Raw genomic sequence first — 21546 nt, forward strand, 5'->3', positions numbered from 1 at the left:
GTGTATGCTGATAATTACCTGGTCTCTTCTTTTTGGTGGTTTAGGAAGATTTTTTGAAGATAATTTTAAGTCTGGTTTAATGCTTTTAAAATTTGTGTTTGTTTGATCGTCATCAAAGACAGAGAACTGCTAAAGACCGTTAAACATCGAAAAATGTCTTATCTGGGATATATAGTAAGGGAAAGTTGATATAAAATATTACAACTACTGATCCTTAATAAAGGATCTTAAACTTAAGGTAAAATAGAGGGCCGTAGAGTTGTAGGAAGAAAACAAGTTTCTTGGTTAAAAAACATTCGTGAATGAACACAGATAACAAATGCAGGACAATTATTCCATATTGTAGAAGATCGAGAAGCCTTCGCAATGGTGATCGCCAACGTCAGATAATTCTGATATGGCACGCGCAAAAGAAGAAGATAAAAAAAGAAGAAAGGGAAAGATCAATTGAAAGTTAACAAGAAGAGTGAAACAATTGACCAAGATGCTGATCCGGGGCCTAAGGGTCTGGGTAGATTGTCTGTTTTAGGGCGTATCTTCATAGGTTCAAAAAGACAGATACAGATAAATGCCTCCTACTGCAAATATTCCGACATTGTTACTCACAAAATGCTGGAGTGTAATCGATGTACAGTGGAGAGAAACAGAATGTATAAAGACATAGGTATGAACCCTGTGACTATAAGAGAGATGATCGTGAAGATGACGGGAAGTACGGAGGGATGGAATAGTGTTCACAATTACATCCGAGCAGTCATTTAAGAGAAAGAAGAAGAATAGAAAGAAACACCAACCGGGCCAACGACAGATAAGATAAGATCTACTATTTTAATGGGAATAAGCCGCAGTTAAAGGTTAAAATAAGTTTATTGACAATTGAATCTTTGATCTTTGATCTTGCACTGATAACTTGGTTATACTCCAATAGTTAATAGAAAAAAATAGCGGTTGGTACCGAAGTACATCTAGCTTTCATCGACCTAGAAAAGGCGTATGATACAGTTCCAAAACTTAAATTGTAGCTACAACAATTCGACATTAGTCCATACCTTTTAGAAATAATCACAGAAGTATACAGGAATAACACCACTTACCTAAAAATCGGAAATAGACTGTCAGAGCCAATAAAAGTAAGTAAAGGACTAACGCAACGATGCAGTATGTCACCCTTACCGTTTAATTTATTTATTAAGGCAGTCTTCAAAAATTGGAAAAATCAATGCCAGAGAATGGGAATCCCCATAGGAAATGACGTACTGTTCTCCCTGAACTTTACGGATAACCAAGTCATCCTAGCTCAAGATTCTTATGATCTAAAATTTATGCTAAAGTGTCTATAAAGAGAATATGTAAAATGGGGGTTACAAGTCAGCATGAAGAAAACAGAATATTTAGTTATCAATTCTGATGCAAGGTTTGAAGTGTTGATGGACGAGCACGTGGAAATCAAACAAGTGGAAAAATTTTAATATTTAGGTGCACTCATTGCTAAGAACGGCTTGGGAGAAACCGAAATTAAACAGCGAATTAATCACGGACATAAAATTGTAGGATGTCTGAACTCCTTATGGTAGGATCGCAACATTTCCAAAAGGAACAAAAAAAGAATAGGGCAAACCATGGTTGAATCAGTTCTTTTTTATGGCTTTGAAGTATGGACGATTAATGCAGACCTGAAGAGAAGATTGTTGGCAGTTGAAATTGGATTATTTGAGAAGAAGTGCTAAAACATCAAGGCAGGAAAGAAAGACCAACGAATCTATAAGAAATAACATGAATGCTTTAGAAACGGTCATTGACAGAATAGAAAGAACGGGTTCAAAATGGTTTGGACACCTATTGAGAATGCCTGACGAACGTTGGCCCCAAAAACTTCACAAAGGGAAGTCCCCTGGAAGAAAAAAAAAAGAGGTAGACCTCGACGTTTATGGAATAAAGGAATTAGAAGTGCGATGGAATCGAGAGATTTGGAGAAGCAGCATGCCTTGGTTCGGGAGGATTGGCTGAGGAGAACAGGAATACGGCGATAGCCGTCGCCAAAATGTATTGTATTTACAGGTTGGATTAATTTTAAACGTCAATAAACTTATTTTAATCTTTACTTGTGGCTTATTCTCATTAAAATAATAACTATTTTAAAATGCTACAAAAAAATAGCTTCAGAACAATAGATAAGATCTAGATAAGAGAAGGAAGTGTTCCAAAAATGTCGTCAGCTTACAGCGGCCACCCACTTCCGGAGTACGGTACGTGCGACAGTCAACTGCGCACAAGTAAGAGAGGGTGGTTTTAGTTGGTAGGCAGGATACTAGATACCTGAATCTTTCTTTCGCTTTCGCTTTCGCTTTTGAAGCTTTCTTTCGTACTTTAAACCAAATTTTAGGGACAAAATGGAGGTACAATAAAAAAATTTCAAACCCCCCCCCTCAGACAAATTCTGGGTGCCCCACTAAGTCTAACTTTTGCATTGCCATCGTCTATTATTTTATGTATCTCGTGTGATTTAAGTGATCGAAGATCTTCTTGCAGTTTTTTGTAAAATGCTTGAATTTTTATAATAATATAAAGTAATATTATAATAAATATAGTGAAAGACACAAAAGTATACAAATCAAATACGAAACAGTATGAAAATTATTCCGCAAAGTTAATACAAAAACAAAAAACATTTGCTGAATATTTCAGGAAAATGTAATATTTCAGTATTTTCATAAAAGTTCATCATAAAACCTATTTCCTTGGATGTTATTATAATGGTAAACTAGGTTCAACTTTACGCTTTTATATTACCAATTTTTTGTATTATGACCATAATATCCCAGCTCATCCATCACAGGAGTACAAGTTATAACCTGACAACAAATCTGCTCATGAAAATCAATTTCTATCCGAAGTATTATGGCAGGGTCAATGTTTATCAGTTTAAATTACATGTTTTTTATAGTTTGTTATCAACTGATGACATTTCTATCGTATAAAATATATATGTATATATTATATACTTAATTTGTTTTAAATTTTTAATATACAGTAGATTCCCTCTATAACGAGAACTAAAATGGCAAACTATATCGGCTTATAATACTGTGAATATATATGAATCTATAGTTTTCCTAAAACATTAACTTGCTATAGCGAAGCCATTCGGAGCAATATAAGATGCTAATAAATATTTTTTGAATGGCGTTTTTGAAAAAAAGTTGTTTACTTTTATTGTCAATGATATCGTTAAAACAAAAAAGAGTTGTTTATTTTATTGTCAATGATATATGTTAAAACAAAAAATCTGTACCTACATTTTTTAATGTAGGTAATTAAATCTGTAACTACATAATGTATAAAGCATATTTTAAAGGAGAATAATAAACTATTGCTTCTGCAATTGGAAGAAGTCTGTCATTTTTGAATGCTTTAAATTGTCCAGTATCATTGTATCTATCATATTTTCTAAAGATGTGAAACAGTTGTATTTATTGTAAAGAAGTTTATTGCAGGTGGCAGTTAAGTTTATTGCGGTGCAGTTAAAAAGGGTATTTATTTATAACCACGGCTGGGTCAAAAACGTAAAAAAACATGTTTTTCGATCTTATTTTCTCTCGTTATAACCAAATTTGCCTCGCTATAGAGGGTTATAGTTCAATAGAAATTTCACGGGACATCTAATGTACCTCGTTATAAGCGAAACCTCGTAATAACCGGGTTCGTTATAGGGGGAGTATACTGTAGTTTATAACAAATACGTTTTCGACTATCTAAAAATAAAACTAAATTTAAAACCTGGCGGCTCGATGGCTCAATGGGTTAGCAAAGATACTTTAAATTTTTGAAGTTTAATGTCATAATAAATCGAAGCATGCACTACGTAAAGAAGTATTCTTAACGAAGTAGTATATAATTCAAGAGGTTTGTAGTTTTTAATCCATCAAAGCCTGAATTTTTTTTTTTTTTGTTAAACTGGTGGTTTTTTACCAAGTTTAGTTTAGGAAAATTACAAATAGGCAGAAAAACTTATTAAATTTTGTTTGTTTATCGAATATATGACATTAAAAACTGTGACCATATAGTAACACTAGGTCAAAATACTATAAAAATATTATAAGATTTACTCCTTATGAAATATGCCAAAGCATTCAATGCAGAGTCCAATATCCAGTTTTTTGTTAGGAACAGGTCTAATGAGATGGTTAATACTATCGTACCTAATGTTATCAGAGATTCTATTAAAAGATAGACTATTTTTATTTGTTGTTGGTCTACCAGGTGTAATGGGAAGGTTTCTGAATTTGGTAAGGTAAGTAGTGGCGATTTCACGTCGAAAATTCAAATTAGTTGTCGGTCTTTTTGCACTGCAGTATCAATTACCCCTGTAAGTATAGACCAATACCATTTCTTACTACGAATACTTATGGGTATCTTGTTAAATCCTCATCCCTTCTATCAGTGCCTTCCATAAACTTGTTATACATTCCAACAACATGTGGGCGAGGAACTTGGTTTTTTTAAATGTGAATAACGTTTTACTTGTTAAACATAATGCACACCATATGAAGCTGATGCCATTATTATGACGGCGTTATCCATCCATCTTGTCAACATAATACCATCTTTCTTGTCAATATTTTAACCAAATAACCTCGAGTTTGTTTGTTTTTTTATCGATAAATGGAACATCTTGTGGTATTCTGTTCTCTCTTATTGTTCATGTTACACCAAATCCTTTTTCTTTTAACACATTGGACGCCACGTGACCCCTATGGCAATCATAGTATCCTATAGTCTGGTATAATGGCATTGTGATCCCTATGGGGATCACAATGCCATTTGAACTTGGGTACATGTGATCCCCATGGGAGCCATACCACACTGTTGTAATTCTGTACTTATGGCTCCTATTGGGATCACGTTTCAATGTATTTTTTTTTGAGAAAATGTTACCAGGCTACACCTTGGTCTACTTGGTTCTCTGATAGCATGTTTATTAAGCATACAATGGTCTACAGAATTTTGGAAGGAAAATATGAATAATTTAGTCAAAATAATACAGTTAATTGTTTTTTATTATGGACAAATAAAGAATTATACAATTTACAAAAACAAACAAAATGAAAATCGAACTAACAGAACTAGCAATACAATGCTTATAATAAAAATAACTACGTCTTAGCACATTTAATTTATGCATGTGACCTAATTTAAGGATGTTTTTCATTGAAACAAGAAAGGCAGAAGAATTTGTCACAAGATAGACGTTTGGTGATGCCTTTTTTGGTCTGAGCTGCAGCATATTTACGATCTCGTTCACGCTTAAGACATTCATAGCAACCAGTGCACCTCGTCTTTACTTTCTGATAAACTCCTTCAAAAGCTTGCAATCTGTGTTCTCTGATAGGTGGTGGGTCTGGTGCCAGGGGTGCTTCTTCGGTAGGATAGAAAAGTTCTTCAGCAACCGTATGCCTGAAGTCCGTCACACTAAGCTTTCTATTTGCATTGTACATAACAAATGGATTTACCATGGTTGTGCCTAGTATGCACTCCAGAATGAGACGGCGGTACCATTTGAGAGTTCTCCTCAAGTACGGAGAGTAGGCATTTATCTGGTCAGAGAGATCGATAAACGCTTTTGATTTATTGTAGCTTACCACGATTTCCGGTTTCACGATTGCAGCTCCATGTCGTCGAGTGACTTTAACCATTGAATCTTTGTGACATGACTCAAACGGTTACTCCATGGTTTGACTGCTGAGCTTTGATCGCGCCTTTATTTAGTCGAGAACCCACCACTGCAGCAGGATTGCCCTTTTGGCTAGACCGCATAGTTCCCGTAAGATGAGTATTTCTCATGAGCAGTCTGGCTGCCAGATTGACACTGGTATACCAATTATCAATTGTCAAAGGGATAGTTCTTGAGAAGAAAAGATAATAACAACTATGCTAGGAATGTAGGTATTATGTAATTTGTTTGTTGAAAATTAAATGTGATGTTACATTATTTAAAAGTTATTTATATATTGAAGAGGTATATTTTTTGAAATATGTATTATTGATTAAAATATTCTGTTATTTTTAAAATATCTACTGAGATGTTAGCAGGGCCAACAGCTTTCGTGTTCTTTGCCAACTTAATAGCATGCAGTCCTTCTACCTTTAATATTTCTGATCCTTTGTCTTTACCTAATGTCTGTTGTTTTTATGATCTATGGTCATTAAATACTTCATTTATGTACGTATACCAAGTTGCTCAAATTTTTCCTTCATTTATTATATATATAATTATCCTATCAAGTATATATCATTAGTCTCCCTATCAAGTCTATAATTTATTGTATGAGGAGTTTTCTTATGATGGAGGAAAGCTATTTCTCTGCGTTTTTTGAACACATCGAATGTGTTTTGTTTGTATTCTAACCCTTCGATTTTACTACATTTATCCTCTCTCCACTTTTCTTTCGCGACCTTTATCTTTTATTTTATTCATCTATACTTTTTTACATTCCTCCCATGTTTTTTCTGATGTCTTCTCTGCTCCATCAAGTGAAGAATTTCATTGATCATTCATGGTTGTTTTTTTTTTTGTCTTTAATTTTGTAAGTATGTATTTCTGTTATTTATGAGATATTAAAATTTATTTATTTAAAATTTGTGAAAAAGTCGAGAATATCGAGAAAAGCAAAGATAGAAAAGTGGACGAACACTAATATTGTTGCAAAAGATTGATATGTTTTGTACACAATTATAACAAATAAATTAAGTATTGAAAAAAAAGTGTTTTAAAAGTGTAAAGCATTTAATTCTTATTTCGGAACACAAGTGGCTTACAGTGGTACTTTTTAAATTTTACTGAAAGTGCTCAGCTAGGGATAAAATGGTTTACACACTTTTAAAATACTCTTTTTTTCAATTCATTCAATAATATTGCTATGAAACATACATCCAAACTTCTTATACTTCAAAAATTTTATCGTAAAAGTTAATATTTATTAATTTTAAATATTTTATGTCACGCGATAACCCAATTATGGTAGATATTTAATACTTAGTATAAAAAATGTCAAGGTATAAGTTATTAATTACTTTATTACGTGGTTTAAGAAATATATCTTACTAATATTGACTAACAAAGGAAGAAAATAATTTTTTATTAAAAAAAGTATATTAAAAGTATCCCTGGCATGTTTGGCACATTGTAAGAACAAAAGAAAACTGTCTCTCTAATCACGTCGATAACTATTAGGAAAAAACAAATTTATCTCCCTATTATTGTCCTTTTTGAGAAATGTAAGATTAAAGTTGAAATTGCAAAATAGATCGTTTTCTTCTTCTGACATCTAGTTTCTCCCAGTTGAGTGACTTTTCTTCCTGGTTAGAACTTTGCCCAAAGAAAGTATTTTTATCGGACAGAAATAAAAAATATTCTGCCAATCTAGTTCTGCTTCCAACCTCTCCAAAATATGGTAGCCGCTCAAAAAAATCTCCCTAGCCTCATCTTAGATAACTAGTATTGAATAAAAACTTACAATTGTTTGGAAACTCTCTGCTTTTGTACTGAATACTCTCTGCTAGTATTGAATAAAAACTTACAATTGTTTGGAAACTCTCTGCTTTTGTACTGCTTGGCTGCAAAAATCACTCATTTCACGGCTTCTTACACTACTACACTATTTATTAAAAAACTTGATAATTTTATCAAGATATAAAAACAACCTTTCCCTTTAAGATCGACTCCTCGTATTTTTTCTTTCTTTTATCAACAAACCTGCCGTAGTTCCCACCATTTCCTAAAGTCTCTCACTTTGCCAATTAAAAGTTTTATTCCAAGATGTATCTCTCCCACTCTTTCTTTCGACATAACCTCTATACACTCAACATTGTTTTGGAACACCCAACAATAACAAGAACAATTTGGAATTACCCTACATCAATCCTCGAAAACAACTCTCCATATTCTTCCTTCTAAAAGTTAATTTTAATCTTTCCTAACTATTCTATATTTACAAAGACCTACAAATAAAATTTAATTTTTGGAAAATCATAACTGCTATTTACACTCAGTGTCCAACTATACTGTGAAATCGTTTTTGGAATCATTCATTTTATCAACCCGCACTTTCACCATTACAAGTAATTTCTTATATTCAACTTAATCCTAACCAAATACCTGCAATTTATTTTCTTACTTAGTTTTCTAAATACAAATAAAAAAATCGAATAATTCAATATTTTAAATAATAAAATATCAGATTTTAACACAAAAATACCAAGAGCTAAGATAAATGTGGGTCCATAGTAGGTTTATTTGGACTTCCGCAACGAAATAGGAAATCCTCCGCCAAAAAAATAACCTAGTAGCCACTAAAATCACTTTTATAAACTTCCTAAAACACGCCTCTCTTAATTAAAGTTACTAACTAGCATATAAGGAATATAACTTTGTCATAAATCTAATTGATTACATTTTTAAAAAAAGATATATGCCAAAACAGAGTTTAAACGTCTTCTTCTTCTTCTTCTTTGTGCGACTAGGATTACTCCTGTTTGTCTGCCTCTTATGCTGTTTCAGTTGTTGTTGACTGTACATTATATTTCCACCTTTTTGGCGGCCTTCCAACGGGTCTTCTGCTATACGGCTTGTTGTTTTTACAGATGTTCGCTAATCTATCTGGTCCCATTCAGTTTACATGTTCGTTCCAGTTTTTCTTGAATTTTGCATTGTTTGCGTATACTTCTGTTGGTTGGTCTGTCTCTTAATGATATGCCCGCTATTGATCTTAATACTTTCATTTCGATATTGCTAATTTGTTGTTTCGTCTTTCTTGTATCGCTCCTTGTCTCCGCTGCATATGTAAGGATTGGTCTTACTGTTGTCTTATATACTTTCATTTTGCTTTCCGTGGTCAGATATTTGTTTCTCCATATGGTTTCTCAGAGGCAACCACTTACTCTTGCCGCTTTTGATGCTTGCCTTGTTGTCTCTGTTCTTATATCCCTGTCACTAGCGATCTCTACTCCTAGGTAATTGAATTTCATTACTTGTTCTACAATTTTGCCGTCTATTTCTAGTCTGCATCTACGCGGCTTTTTACTGATAACTATACATTTAGTTTTTTCTACTGACACTCTCATATTAAGTTTGTTTGCTGTGCTATTGAAGGTGTGGAGCTGCCTTTGTAGGTCATCTTCGTTATCAGCAATTAGTACTGCATTATCGCCGTAGCATAGTATCGTGATTTTATGCGCTTCCATGTGGTATCCGTGTCGTTTTCTTACTTCGTGAATTATTTGATTTATCACCATATTGAATAACAATGGGCTGAGCGAGTCTCCTTGGCGGATTCCTTCTTTTAGTTATATGCATTTTGTTTCTTTTGTTGGCAATATAACTCTGGTCTTGTTGTTCTTGTTAGTTTCATTAATTGTCCTTATAATCTGATGATCTAAGTAAAAACGTTAGGTAATAAAATATGTATGTCAATACATGTCAATGTCAAGTGTACAGATATTGGCCTACGCAGATGACATTTGTTAGGACAAAAAGAGACCTGATACAGGCTTTTGAAATATTAAAAAAGCCACGAAGACAATGGGACTGTAGGCCAACGTATCCAAAACAAAATACATGAAGGTCACGAACAGCACACAAATAGCGGCACCATAAGATCTGGTGACAGAAGCACACACATTCAAAGGGGTCTCGGAGTTTATATATCTTGGAACACGACTAAATAACAGCAACCTAGTAAGCGTAAAAATTAAGAAAAGAATATACCTGGCGAACAGAGCTTACTTTGGACTAAAGCAGCTCTTAACATCATACATAATTAGCAGAAAAACCAAGATACTAATGTATGAAACTCTTATTAAACCTGTCCTGACATACGCGTCAGAGACATGGACTATGGTAAAAAGCGACGAAGAACTGTTAGGCCGCTTTGAAAGAAAATAGGCCGCTTTGAAAGAAAAATACTTAAGCACATATGCGGAGGAGTACAAGAAAGCGGAATATGGTGCAGGCACTACAATTTTGAGTTGTATCAATGCTATGAAAAATGCAACATCGTCCGGTCTATTAAAATTAATAGACTAAGGTGGCAAGACACCTTGAAAGAATGGACACTGGAGACCCCACAAGACAGATATCTTATTATGTAGAACCCATGTGATGTATTTAATTTAATCAGCAATTAAAAAAGATCTTAAAGTGTTTTTAAGTGATGTTTAAGTCAGATTTTTAAGATGACATGGTAAAGTTATAAGGACATACTATTATAAGTTTAAAATAATTACAGCAACTCGTAAATACAAAATTTAAATATTTTCGTTTGAATTTTCAGTCTTATTCGACTAATCACTACCTACAGTTTGTCTATATGCCATTAAATCTATAAAACTTTAAGCCGAAGTCCAGGTTATTCTCAACATGAACTTGTATATGAACAATCAAAAGAGAAATAAGTTTCGACAGAAAAATCGAACGATATCTAATTTATCATGTCAAGTTTGAACTTTTCTATCCAATATGTGTCGAAAAATTTTTAATCAAGGAAGCTGCAGGAAATTAGTTGTGTTGCTTTGACTAAAATTTATGTTGTAAGATAAAATAATTATTTTAGATACATAATATACTTCGCGGTCTAAGTTAGGGATATTGCCACTATAATGGTATTGGTACTTCATTGAGCATTAATTCTTTATAAGTAAACAATTAAAAATTATTATATTTTTTAAAAAATATCAAAATTTGGGAACTTATAAAGAGAATCAGACCAAAAAACATTCGAATAATAAACTTTGCCTTGCATAATAAGTTGTAATAATGCGTACTTTTGCCCTCTCATCACATGTCCTAAGTACTCAAGTTTTCGTCTTTTGATAGTTAATATTATTTCCGCCTCATTTCCTATTCTTTTAGTTATTTCCACGTTTGACATTCTTTGAATCCATGATATTCGTAGGATTCTCCTGTAACACCAAAACTCTGAGATAGCGCGTCAGATGGACTTGTTTTAGTGTCCATGCTTCCAAGCCATAAAGAAGAGTAGAGAACACGTAACATCGAAGCATTCTCAGGCGTAGTTCTAACCTTATATCCCGACAACAAAGAAACTTTTTAAGTTTAATGAATGACTAAAGCAGAAAGCGTGTCTTAATTTCTTTGGTTTGGTCTACATCTGATGTTATCCATGTTCCTAAGTATTTATAGTTATTAACACTCTCAATTGCAGTATCATCAATAGTCAGTTGGATACTTGCATGTGCAGATTTAGTCATGATCATGCATTTAGTTTTCTTTAAATTATCTTCAGTCCGTACTCATGGCAGCGTTCATTAAGGCGTTGCATTACGTTCTGTAAATCGTTGTTGTTATCTGTCATTATTACTGTATCGTCTGCAAAACGTAAGTTATTCAAAACTTCTCCATTGATAGATATACCTTCTATTGCGTCTGAGAGCGCTTTTTGAAATACCGCTTCACTATAGACATTGAAAAGTAGTGGGGACAGCACGCAACCCTGGCGGACTCCTATCTGTATTTTGATATTTTGGGTGTACTGGTTGTCAACTCTTACCTTGGCAGTTTGATTCCAATATAAATTAGATATAATTTCATATCACGACTGTCAATATTTTTGTTTTTTAATATATCTACAAGCATTTTATGTTGAACCTTATCAAATGCCTTTTCAAGGTCTATAAAACATAAGTACATGTCCTGATTCATGTCCATCCATCTCTGAGCCACCACATTTAAGCCGAATAATAAACTAATAAATTCTAATTCTAAACACTCTTAATAAGTAAAAAGCCATATTTGTGTCAGTTACAAAGGTAAATTAGTAGTCTTAGTAGCAGTAAAGTGTGCAGAGGAATCTCATGGATAAATAAAATTTAAAAATAAAATATAACGTTTCTACCAAAGAAATAAACACAAATTTTAATGGCAGCATAAATTGCAAAAACAAACAATCTATGAAGAGTAAATAATTAAATATAAAAAGGCATATAAAAAAATACCTCAAGCTATTTTAAAAAGAAAGTTACCCAGTATAGATACAATAATAAATTATGGTTGCAACAAATAATTTAAAAATATTACGAAATTGTTTATGTAAAATTTCCTGTCAAAATACACTGAAGTCCTTATGCGTAGACGAAACAGAAGTCCTCGCAACGGAGAATATTGTTAGAAAAAAATATAGAGGTATATCTGAATACCTTGGACCAATTTTTAATTACGATCTCGGATACTATTATGTGAGTACTTACAACTGCTATCACTTATCACTGAATTTAAATTGAACTTTTCAAAAAATGTTACTTTGTACTTGTTACCTTTTACGTATGCCTACAAGGCTTATGGTTAACGAAGACCGACACTTTTTTACTTTTTTTTTTTCTTAAAGACAAACTGCTCCTTTCAGCTATCGGTAATCAACTCCCTACACTGTCTGTATACTCACTGTCGTTTTCTTCATTCCAAAAACTCTCTTGGCTTAACACCCCGTCCCCATCAATAACTTTCCTTTTTTTTTCATTGGTCAAACAAATATGCCTCTTCTTCATTTCAACCTCTTCAAATTTCCCATCGTAAGTACTTTAACATTTTTTACGAACTCCAAATTCCCGACTTCTTTCAAACAACCTTTTCCGTTAATTTTATAACCAAAACCAATAAACAATTCCATGAATATTATCGACTAGATTACAAATATGTTAACAAAGACAACTTTATACTGGGTAAAACCAATACCTATGTTAACAATAGACAGACAAATAGGTACTTTACATTTTAATGCAAGAAACAAATATTTTTTAAAAAACCACTTTAACGTATTACAAAATGACAACTATATATATATAATATATATATAATATATATATATATATATATATATATATATAAAAAGTTTTACTGTAATTATTTGTGAGCCAAAATATTGAATCTTAAATGAAATTACTTAGTGAAATTGTAATTTACAATAAAAACAATTCTTAATCTTGTGATGTTCTACTAATTCCTATAAAACAAAAGTTTGCGTTTCAATTTTGGTTTCCGGGCCGCAAACACGACGTTTGCTTTAATTTGAAGGTTTAAAAGCAACTTAATTTCTCACACACCAGCGCTAGCGCTGTCTTCAAATATTGATACAAATTTTGTACATTTCGTAAAGGTTGAATTACATAATGATTAATAACTGTGTATTTACACTCTGAGATAGCGCGTTCACGTTCCTCAGCAAAGCGTTTTAGCCTTCTTAATGGTGTTGATATTCCATTTTAGATTTCCACCCTTCTCGAAGTAATCAATTTTCATTTATAACGGAAACAGTGTTTGCTTCTATAGGTTGGCGAGATGTTATAAAAAATAGCTTTTTTAAATATGACTTTAACGTGAAGGCAGACGAACGATGACTAATATTGTGGTTTATTATGGGAAAAATACCTTAGACAGTCTGCTAAGGCTTTTAAAGTTGTTTCGAACGATAATTTTCTTATAGTGACGCTTGCTATATAAAAAATATTTTCACTTGCTTTCACTTAGCTTTCAGGACTGCATTTAAATATTTTTTTTTATTCTTTGCACCCCATTTCGCTTATTTAAAGTACGCCCTAGCATGTTTAAATTCAACTACAGCGCACGTGTTTTAAAGTTACCATGACAACATCAACAGTTTTATAGTTATTTAACCAACAAGTGGATTAATAAGGGCGCTCTGAGATAGCGCGTTTTTAACGCGTGAGCGAAGCGAGCGCGTTAATGTTCGAGATTGTTAATCGCCATTTTAATTCACAAGTTCGTTACAAAACTTTTCCGTCGACCGTACTTTTCAGAAATAAAGATATCTTAGTTTAAATATTTATTTACTTAACGATAAACAACAATTTTTTCAGCTTTCATTGACTTTATTCAAAGTTTCCCAAGTGGTAGTTTTATTATGGTAAACATTAATATTCGAAATGGTACAATTACTGAAATTTAAGGAAGATATTGATAAATGATTATCTGCTGTATAGCGTTTTGACAAATTTATATTTAAGTCTTCTTGGACCTCTGTAAATTCTGTGATGGAAGAAGTTAAATTCTGGTGGAGTTAAATTAAACTCTTCGTCAATATCCATCCTTTGATTTTACAAATACACAGAATTTAAACAATAAAGTAAATAATGAAATACAATGACAGATAGTACTAACAGCGGCTACTTCATTTTAAATTAAATTTTTAGTGGGATTATAAATAGGTATATGTTTGGTTGCCTACACCACAGGTCACTGCCAATCACAGAGCGTTTATAATTAATTTATGCAAGCAATGTATGTTGTGTTTGCCTATAATGAAATCGTTCATTAATAGAAAATCATTCATTAATAGGAGTCATTAATCAATAATTTTGAGGTGTTAAAATTCATCATAAATGGACGGTCGACGGACAAATATTTTTATCTGATCTGACCATCAAGCAAAAAGACAGAAGAGGAAATGTAAAGGTAGTAGGGGCAAAAATATTGTTAGACGGGAAGTACCATTTTGAGAGGCCACATTAAACAAGGAAAGGGAGCATCTTTCCTTGTTTAAGAAATTAAATTTAGTTGGGTTATGTTATTGTTTGTCCTAAATGTCACATGAAAGCTTATATTAAAATTTTTTAACAATTGTTATTATTTAATTAACACTTTCTCGTCTAAGACACAATATGAAAAATATTTTATAGCTACTGTTTTATGACCTTATAAAAAAACATGAAATATTTTCCTAATTAAAACAATCATTATATTAAAATTTTCAAACTTTGTATTAATTCCATTAGATAAAGTAGAACCTCCACACCACTATATGATTATTTAAAGTGTAAAATTTTAATTTGGCGCCTTTGCATTTCCGGATATGTCCGCCATATTAAGAGGCCACTTTTATGAATTTTGGTCTTCTTGTCATAAAGATTAGATTCCCTCTTTTATCTTTTTGCTCGATGGACCTGACAGAATAAAATATCAATAAAATATTACTAACAAATATTTCAAAAGCTTTATCCAAATATTTGGAAACCTTTATCTTTGAAATGAACATGAAAAGTACAGTTGGTATTGTTTGAAATATTTATACTTCCGTTTTTTAAATCAGAGGTAACTGAGAAGGTGTTGTTGTAACTCCATGTTGTAACATGGAGATTAAGAGGAGAATGGGAATGAACTCCGACATAATTGACCACATCGAACAGAAGAGGTTAACCTGGTACGGACATGTCAGAAGAGCAGACCAAAATCGATGGATAAATAGAATAACAGAGTGGAGCCTGATAGGAAGAAGAAAGAGAGGCAGACCCCGAAGATCTTTCAGAGATGAGGTGGACGAAGCAATGAGTAGAAGAAACCTACAGGAAGGGGACTGGCTAAACAGGAAAAATTGGAGAAAACGGTTGAGTGAAGGAATACAGTGAAAACTGTGAAAATCCTTGTATATATAGGAAATGTTGTTCAAATTATTACTACCATCATCCTTGGAAGCCAATGGGGTTGTACTTCCATAAATGGCACTCCCAATAACGTTGGGAAACATTCTTCTTATTCTTCTTTTAAGCAATATACAACCAGTAATAACAATAAGTCTGATTTTACAGATTGCAAATTAATTTTTATTTTTCTCATTTCCACAATAACGAAAGGTATACTGATGGAAAGACGACATCTTGAAATTAATGAAACAACGTAGACTGATAAAATCTAATGAAACAGAATATAGACACCTGTAGAGAAGAATACAAAAGGAGATCAAATTAGCCAAAGAAAAATGGATAAGAGAAAGGTGCGACGAAATGGAGGATGTAATACCTAAAACACGACTTATTTAATATGCACAAAAAACTAAAAGAAATGAGTAACATATTTAAAAACGAGTTCCCTCTGTACTCATTGACAATAGTAACAAAATTATTGTAAATGAGCACGAAATAAGAAAAGAATGGTAGCTGTATATATCAGAGTTGTTTGAAGATGACAGGAATAATGTTGACAAATTCTACCAAAACTGTACTGACGGCCCAGAAATTATGAAATCCGTGGTAGAACACGCTATAAATAATGCTAAAATTAGAAAAGCTTGTGGTCCAGATGATACACTAACTGAGTTGCTGAAACTAATAGAGGATGATAACATAAAAGTAGTAGTAAGACTTTTTAATTCAATACATAACACCGGAGTGATTCCTACAGATTGGCTCAAATCCATCTTTGTCGCAATACCTAAAAAACACAATGCGAGAAAATGCTCAGAATATCGATTAATTAGCCTAATGAGCCACACTCTTAAAATTCTCCTAAGAATACTTCACAACAGAATTAGACGCAAATACGAAGAAGATCTCGAAGATACCCAATTTGGTTTTAGAAATGCTATGGGAACCAGGGAGGCACTTTTTGCGCTTAACATCTTATTACAAAAATGCCATGACCAAAGAAAAGATGTATTTGCATGTTTCGTAGACTTCTAAACGGCATTCGATAAAGTACAGCATGTAAAATTAATGCAAATAGTGAAAAATATCGGAATAGATGACAAGGATATTGGTGTCATTAAAAAAAAATGGAGATAACTACACCGATAAAATCTCCTTACAAAGAGGAGTCAGACAAGGTTGCATTTTGTCGTCAACATTGTTCAATGTTTACTCGGACCAGATATTTAAAAAGGCACTTGAGACACAACCATATGGAATATAAATCAACGGAGAACTACTTAATGTAATTAGATATGCAGCCGATACAGTAATTCTTTTAGATAATATTGAAGGTCTCCAAATTCTGCTTGATCGAATTCACGAGGTAGGAGCGGAAATGGACACAAAAATAAACTCAAACAAAACCAAATTTTTAGTGTTTAGTCGTGACCCACATCCCGATACAAAGCTTCAATTAAACGGAGTCCAAGTTGAGAAAGTCCACAAAATGACATATTTGTGAACTGTGATAACAAACCAACTAGATCCAGACATAGAAATAAAACGTAGAATAGCTATGACTAATACTACTTTATGAAAATAAAGTCATATCTTTGCAACAATCATCTCAGTTTAGAACTAAGACAAAGAATGGTTAAATGTTATGTTTGGTCCGTACTTTTGTATAGGCTTTTGTATACATTGGAAATGTGGGTTCATAGACGAATGCTGAAGATACCTTGGACAGCAAGGAAAACTAATGAAGACGTACTAAGGAGCGTCAACTAAGATAGAGAACTACTAAAGACCGTTAAACATCGAAAAATGTCTTATCTGTGACATATAGTAAGGAAAAGTCGATATAAAATATTACAACTGATCCTTAAAGGTAAAATAGAGGGCCGTAGAGGTGTAGGAAGAAAACAAGTTTCTTGGTTAAAAAACATTCGTGAATGGACACAGAAAACAAATGCAGGACAATTATTTCATATTACAGAAGATCGAGAAGCCTTCGCAATGGTGATCGCCAACGTCGGATAATTCTGATATGGCACGCGAAGAAGACGTACATCACAAATTCAACCATTTTACATTATTAGCTCTTATTTAAATTATTTGTAGTAATAATACATGATTTCAAAGTGTACCAATAAACAAATAGCGTAAATTATTCGTAAATAATTGGTATTCAAAACACTTGCTCTATTTCGAGCACTCCGGCTGCGTTGTCGTGCTCAAAAACTCGCGCGTGTAAAGATCCCAATATCCACTTATACTTTAATATAGGTACTATAAAAGCAGTTCTTTCCACATTTTTACCGTTGGAGTGTTTTTATTGGTAATTTAGATATAAACATTAATAAATTCACAATAAACGAGGTACAACACCATTTTTGTTTAAATGTTTAAAGTGTTTCCTCTTTACCCTACAAGTCCTCAAACAACTCTGTAGAATATCAGTAGTTCTTGTAACCATTATATATAAAAGTACTTTGAAGCTGATCTATTCCCCGATTACCTGTAAGTTTGCTTAAAGTATCCTTATTCAAAAACCAAGAAAACGCCACATAAGTATTCTCTCCTTATTGGCCAAAATATTTCAAAAACTATTTTTGAAAAAATTTAAAAGAAAAAAATTTTCAAATATACCATATACCTTTAAATATACCTTTTTTCTTCTTATTGCCGTATTACCAGACTCCATTAGAAGCCTAAGAATGTATCCATTAAATTGTGGCAAGCAGTGGTAGGGAAAATCTTTTGTAGACATCTAATGTCACAGACCAAGACACCCTTCCCCTGGTCGAGTATGACGCTAAGACAGAAAACTGTAGTAGTGCCGGATTAACCGTATTCCGACTAAAACCTTAACCACCAGTCCAGAGTATGGATCTTACCACTCAATAAAAAACTAAAATTCATATTAAGGGAAACCATATAAACAACTGACCATACCTATCACCATAAATCAGAAAATAAAGTTAAAGAACTGCCTATTACTAAAAGAAAATAAAAAAAAATGAAAATATTTTCATGAGGCTATAAACTAATTTTGATACTTACTGGGTCTTGCCTCTTGAGAGAACAAAAACAAAATTTCAAATTCCTGATTTAATTTTCTCCTCTATCCTTATCTTCTTTCTCCATAATCACCCCAGCGATCAGACAGTGCACTTATCTCGATTCTTTCCCTTCTCTTATCATATGTTTACCAGATTTCTCTCATCCAGCTTGAAACCCATTGACCTCTCGAAGTCTTCTATCTCTGGCAGTTGAAAAGGTGGGGAGAGCGTCACTATGATCAATGATTAAAACGTACCTTAGTAATAACTTTTTTCAAGCTAAATTTAACCTTAAAACGTCCACGGATCACTCAATAAAATCTGGTATGACAGAGTAGTGTGTTATGTGTTACTCTTCATCTTCCGCACCACCTGTCGATCAGGTCAAGGTGATTTTGAGCAAACCTAAGTAGTGCATCTGTGTCTCGAGATGTTGTTACAAAAGTAGTTTCGTCTGCGTAGAGTAAAGTGAGGGTGCGAGTGTTTCGGGGGTTAGGGAAGTCGCTGTTGTATATGTTGTATAGTATAGGTGCCTACACTAAACCTTATGGAACTCCTGCTGTGGGAGTAAAAGGAGCTGATCCTCTTTTGTGCCGTACGTTGTTTTATACTGTTGTCGGTCTTCCATCTCCTCTAGCGCGCATCAATGAAAGTGGAACTCAGCGGTACGAATCTATGGCGGGGAAATGGCGATGGCTGGAGATGCATATCGTTACAAGAATAAATTAAGATGGTTTTGCCATGTTCAAGTAGAGACATTAATCATCCAATACGACGAAATGCTGATCTGTAGGTTTCTGGGACAAGTAGGGGAGGAAAACCAAAATTGACTTAGAGGGACCCTTATTCAGGACATGTCGGTAAAGCGGACCATGCGTAGGGATAAAGGCAAAGATAATGATGATTACGGAAAATGAAAGGTCTTGGGCCGCACACGCCCTTTGTCTACACAAACGCCAACACGACCTACCACAATCACCATAGGCGGCATCTAAAGGAGAACGGAACAATATATATTTTATTAAGTGTCTATTAACGTTTCCATTCCTCTATTTATTAACTTCTTCAACTATAAAATCACAAGGTCCTCTTATAGGACTGACACCTTCAAAAAGGTGAATATCTGCATCGGATCATGCTGAGAAAAATTTAAGGTAAACGGGGTCTTGGTAGAAGAAGAACCTGGCCAAAAAATCTAAAACAATTGCACGGAAAATCGACTACATCACTATTTAGAGCTGCTATTAATAATGTCACGATAGCGAATGTGGTATCCAATGATCGATAACGGTCATACAACTAGAATAAGAAGGACTATAAATTAAAATTCCTGGCCTATTAGTATAATGTTCCATTTATGCATTCGTTGAAAACATTTGTGAACTTTAACAAGATTACTATGTGTGGGCATTTAGCACATAAAGGAATTATATGTTCGCCGACCGTTTTAATTCAATGCACGATTCCCGATCCCAAATAGCGAGGGCGTAAAATTGACAAAAAATCTAACGGTATTTATTTTGCATTTATCAAAGTGTGAATAATGGGATTTCTCGCGTATTTCGTAGATTGATTGATGAGAGACATACAATCTCCTGATTCTGTTTGTCTAGCTCGTACTCGTGCTCTTGCAGGATATCGACGAAAGAGTATTAAATTCTCTCTCGATTTTAGGTGAAATAGCGGAGTCTTAAGTTGCATTAGGAACGCTCTTACCACCAGCAATTTGGAGTCGCTTTTGTCGCTATTTTAGGAAGAAATATGCTGTATCTCTAAAAATGTTTTCATAAAGTAAATGTTTCATTCGAGGAAGACATTAAATTTATGAACACGCTTATTTTTACGGCTTTATATATGCAGCATCGCTAATAATATAATTCTTTTGCATCTTAAAAATAATTCTTTAAAAAATCATGATGATATGATATATATGACATATTTTACATAACGAATAAAACTTCTTAGTTAATTAAATTTCAACTGTTTTTCTATTCTCTGTTTATAGATCAATCAAGTAAAAAAATAAACCTTTTTTGTCATAACTGGGTTTGGTAGTTAAAATGTGTAATATAAGATATTACAAAAAGACTCTCATCTCATAATTACCAATCAAAACATCAAACTTATTATTTTGCTCATAACTAGACTTCGGCAAATATGCATATTGCATATTTTGCATATTGTGCATATTTTATGCAAATATTTCATATTTTTGGCATATTTGTATAAAAGTTTGCATAAAGTGCATAAAAGTTCAGATTTTTATACTGTATTTGAAAATTTTTAAACATACCAATTTATTTCAATTCTTGTATAAAATTTTGTAGTCATTTTAATCAAGAAATGATCTAAGTACGTAATCTCTACAGGTACAAAACATTTACAATTTCAAAGAAGATCAATTTAAGTAGCCCTCAACATTCTTAGAAAGTCTCGGTCACTGAGGCATTCAGTTATTGGATAATCGCTAAGGGTTCGCTCATTTGCATTTTATGATCTAATCCCCAAATCTATCTACAATTTATTGTATCTTAACAGCAGGTAAACGGCTAATAGTTTTGTTACTAATTTAGGGATTTTCCAAAATCTCCCAGTTTATTGAATTAGGTACCTAAACATTTCTAATTTGATGCTCAGATTCGTATATCATTTTTGTTTTGATATTCAAAGCGTAAACACTCGTTGTGCGTAACAAAAAGTAAGATTGTGATTTTATAATGCCTAAAACAACCAGTACTTCAACTTGGATTAAACCTATAAAGAGCTGTCTATGGATATGGGAAAAATCTACTATTCAGTCTGTGGCAAAATTGTAAGTATCTAATATTTTCTATTAAATATCTAATATTTCATACATACAGGGTGTTTTCCAAATGACACTTACAACGTTTGACTGTAGATACTTCTCGAAAAATTGAACAAAACGATATAGTTAATGAGGGGTCAAACTTATTTACTTTTCGAGATACAGGGTGTTAAAATTAAAAAAAATTAAATTCTTTTAGTTAATAACAACAATAACTTTAAAACCAATAAACGACTCTGAGATAGCGCG

At 33.0% G+C, this 21546-nt stretch overlaps 1 protein-coding gene across 1 annotated transcript; it reads right to left on the reverse strand.

Moving 5' to 3' along the window:
• Positions 1-5192: 5192 nt before the first annotated feature.
• Positions 5193-5693, reverse strand: LOC140431813 (uncharacterized). The gene has a single exon (XM_072519692.1). It carries the CDS (start codon positions 5691-5693, stop codon positions 5193-5195), a length of 501 nt encoding a protein of 166 aa, XP_072375793.1.
• Between the last annotated feature and the right edge of the window lie 15853 nt (positions 5694-21546).

The sequence above is a fragment of the Diabrotica undecimpunctata genome, unplaced genomic scaffold (genome assembly GCF_040954645.1).
Source record: "Diabrotica undecimpunctata isolate CICGRU unplaced genomic scaffold, icDiaUnde3 ctg00000754.1, whole genome shotgun sequence".
Classification (NCBI taxonomy): domain Eukaryota; kingdom Metazoa; phylum Arthropoda; class Insecta; order Coleoptera; family Chrysomelidae; genus Diabrotica; species Diabrotica undecimpunctata.

Coding starts and splice junctions, on each gene's coding strand:
- LOC140431813 (XM_072519692.1), bottom strand. CDS start 5,693: ATGGTTAAAGTCACTCGACGACATGGAGCTGCAATCGTGAAACCGGAA.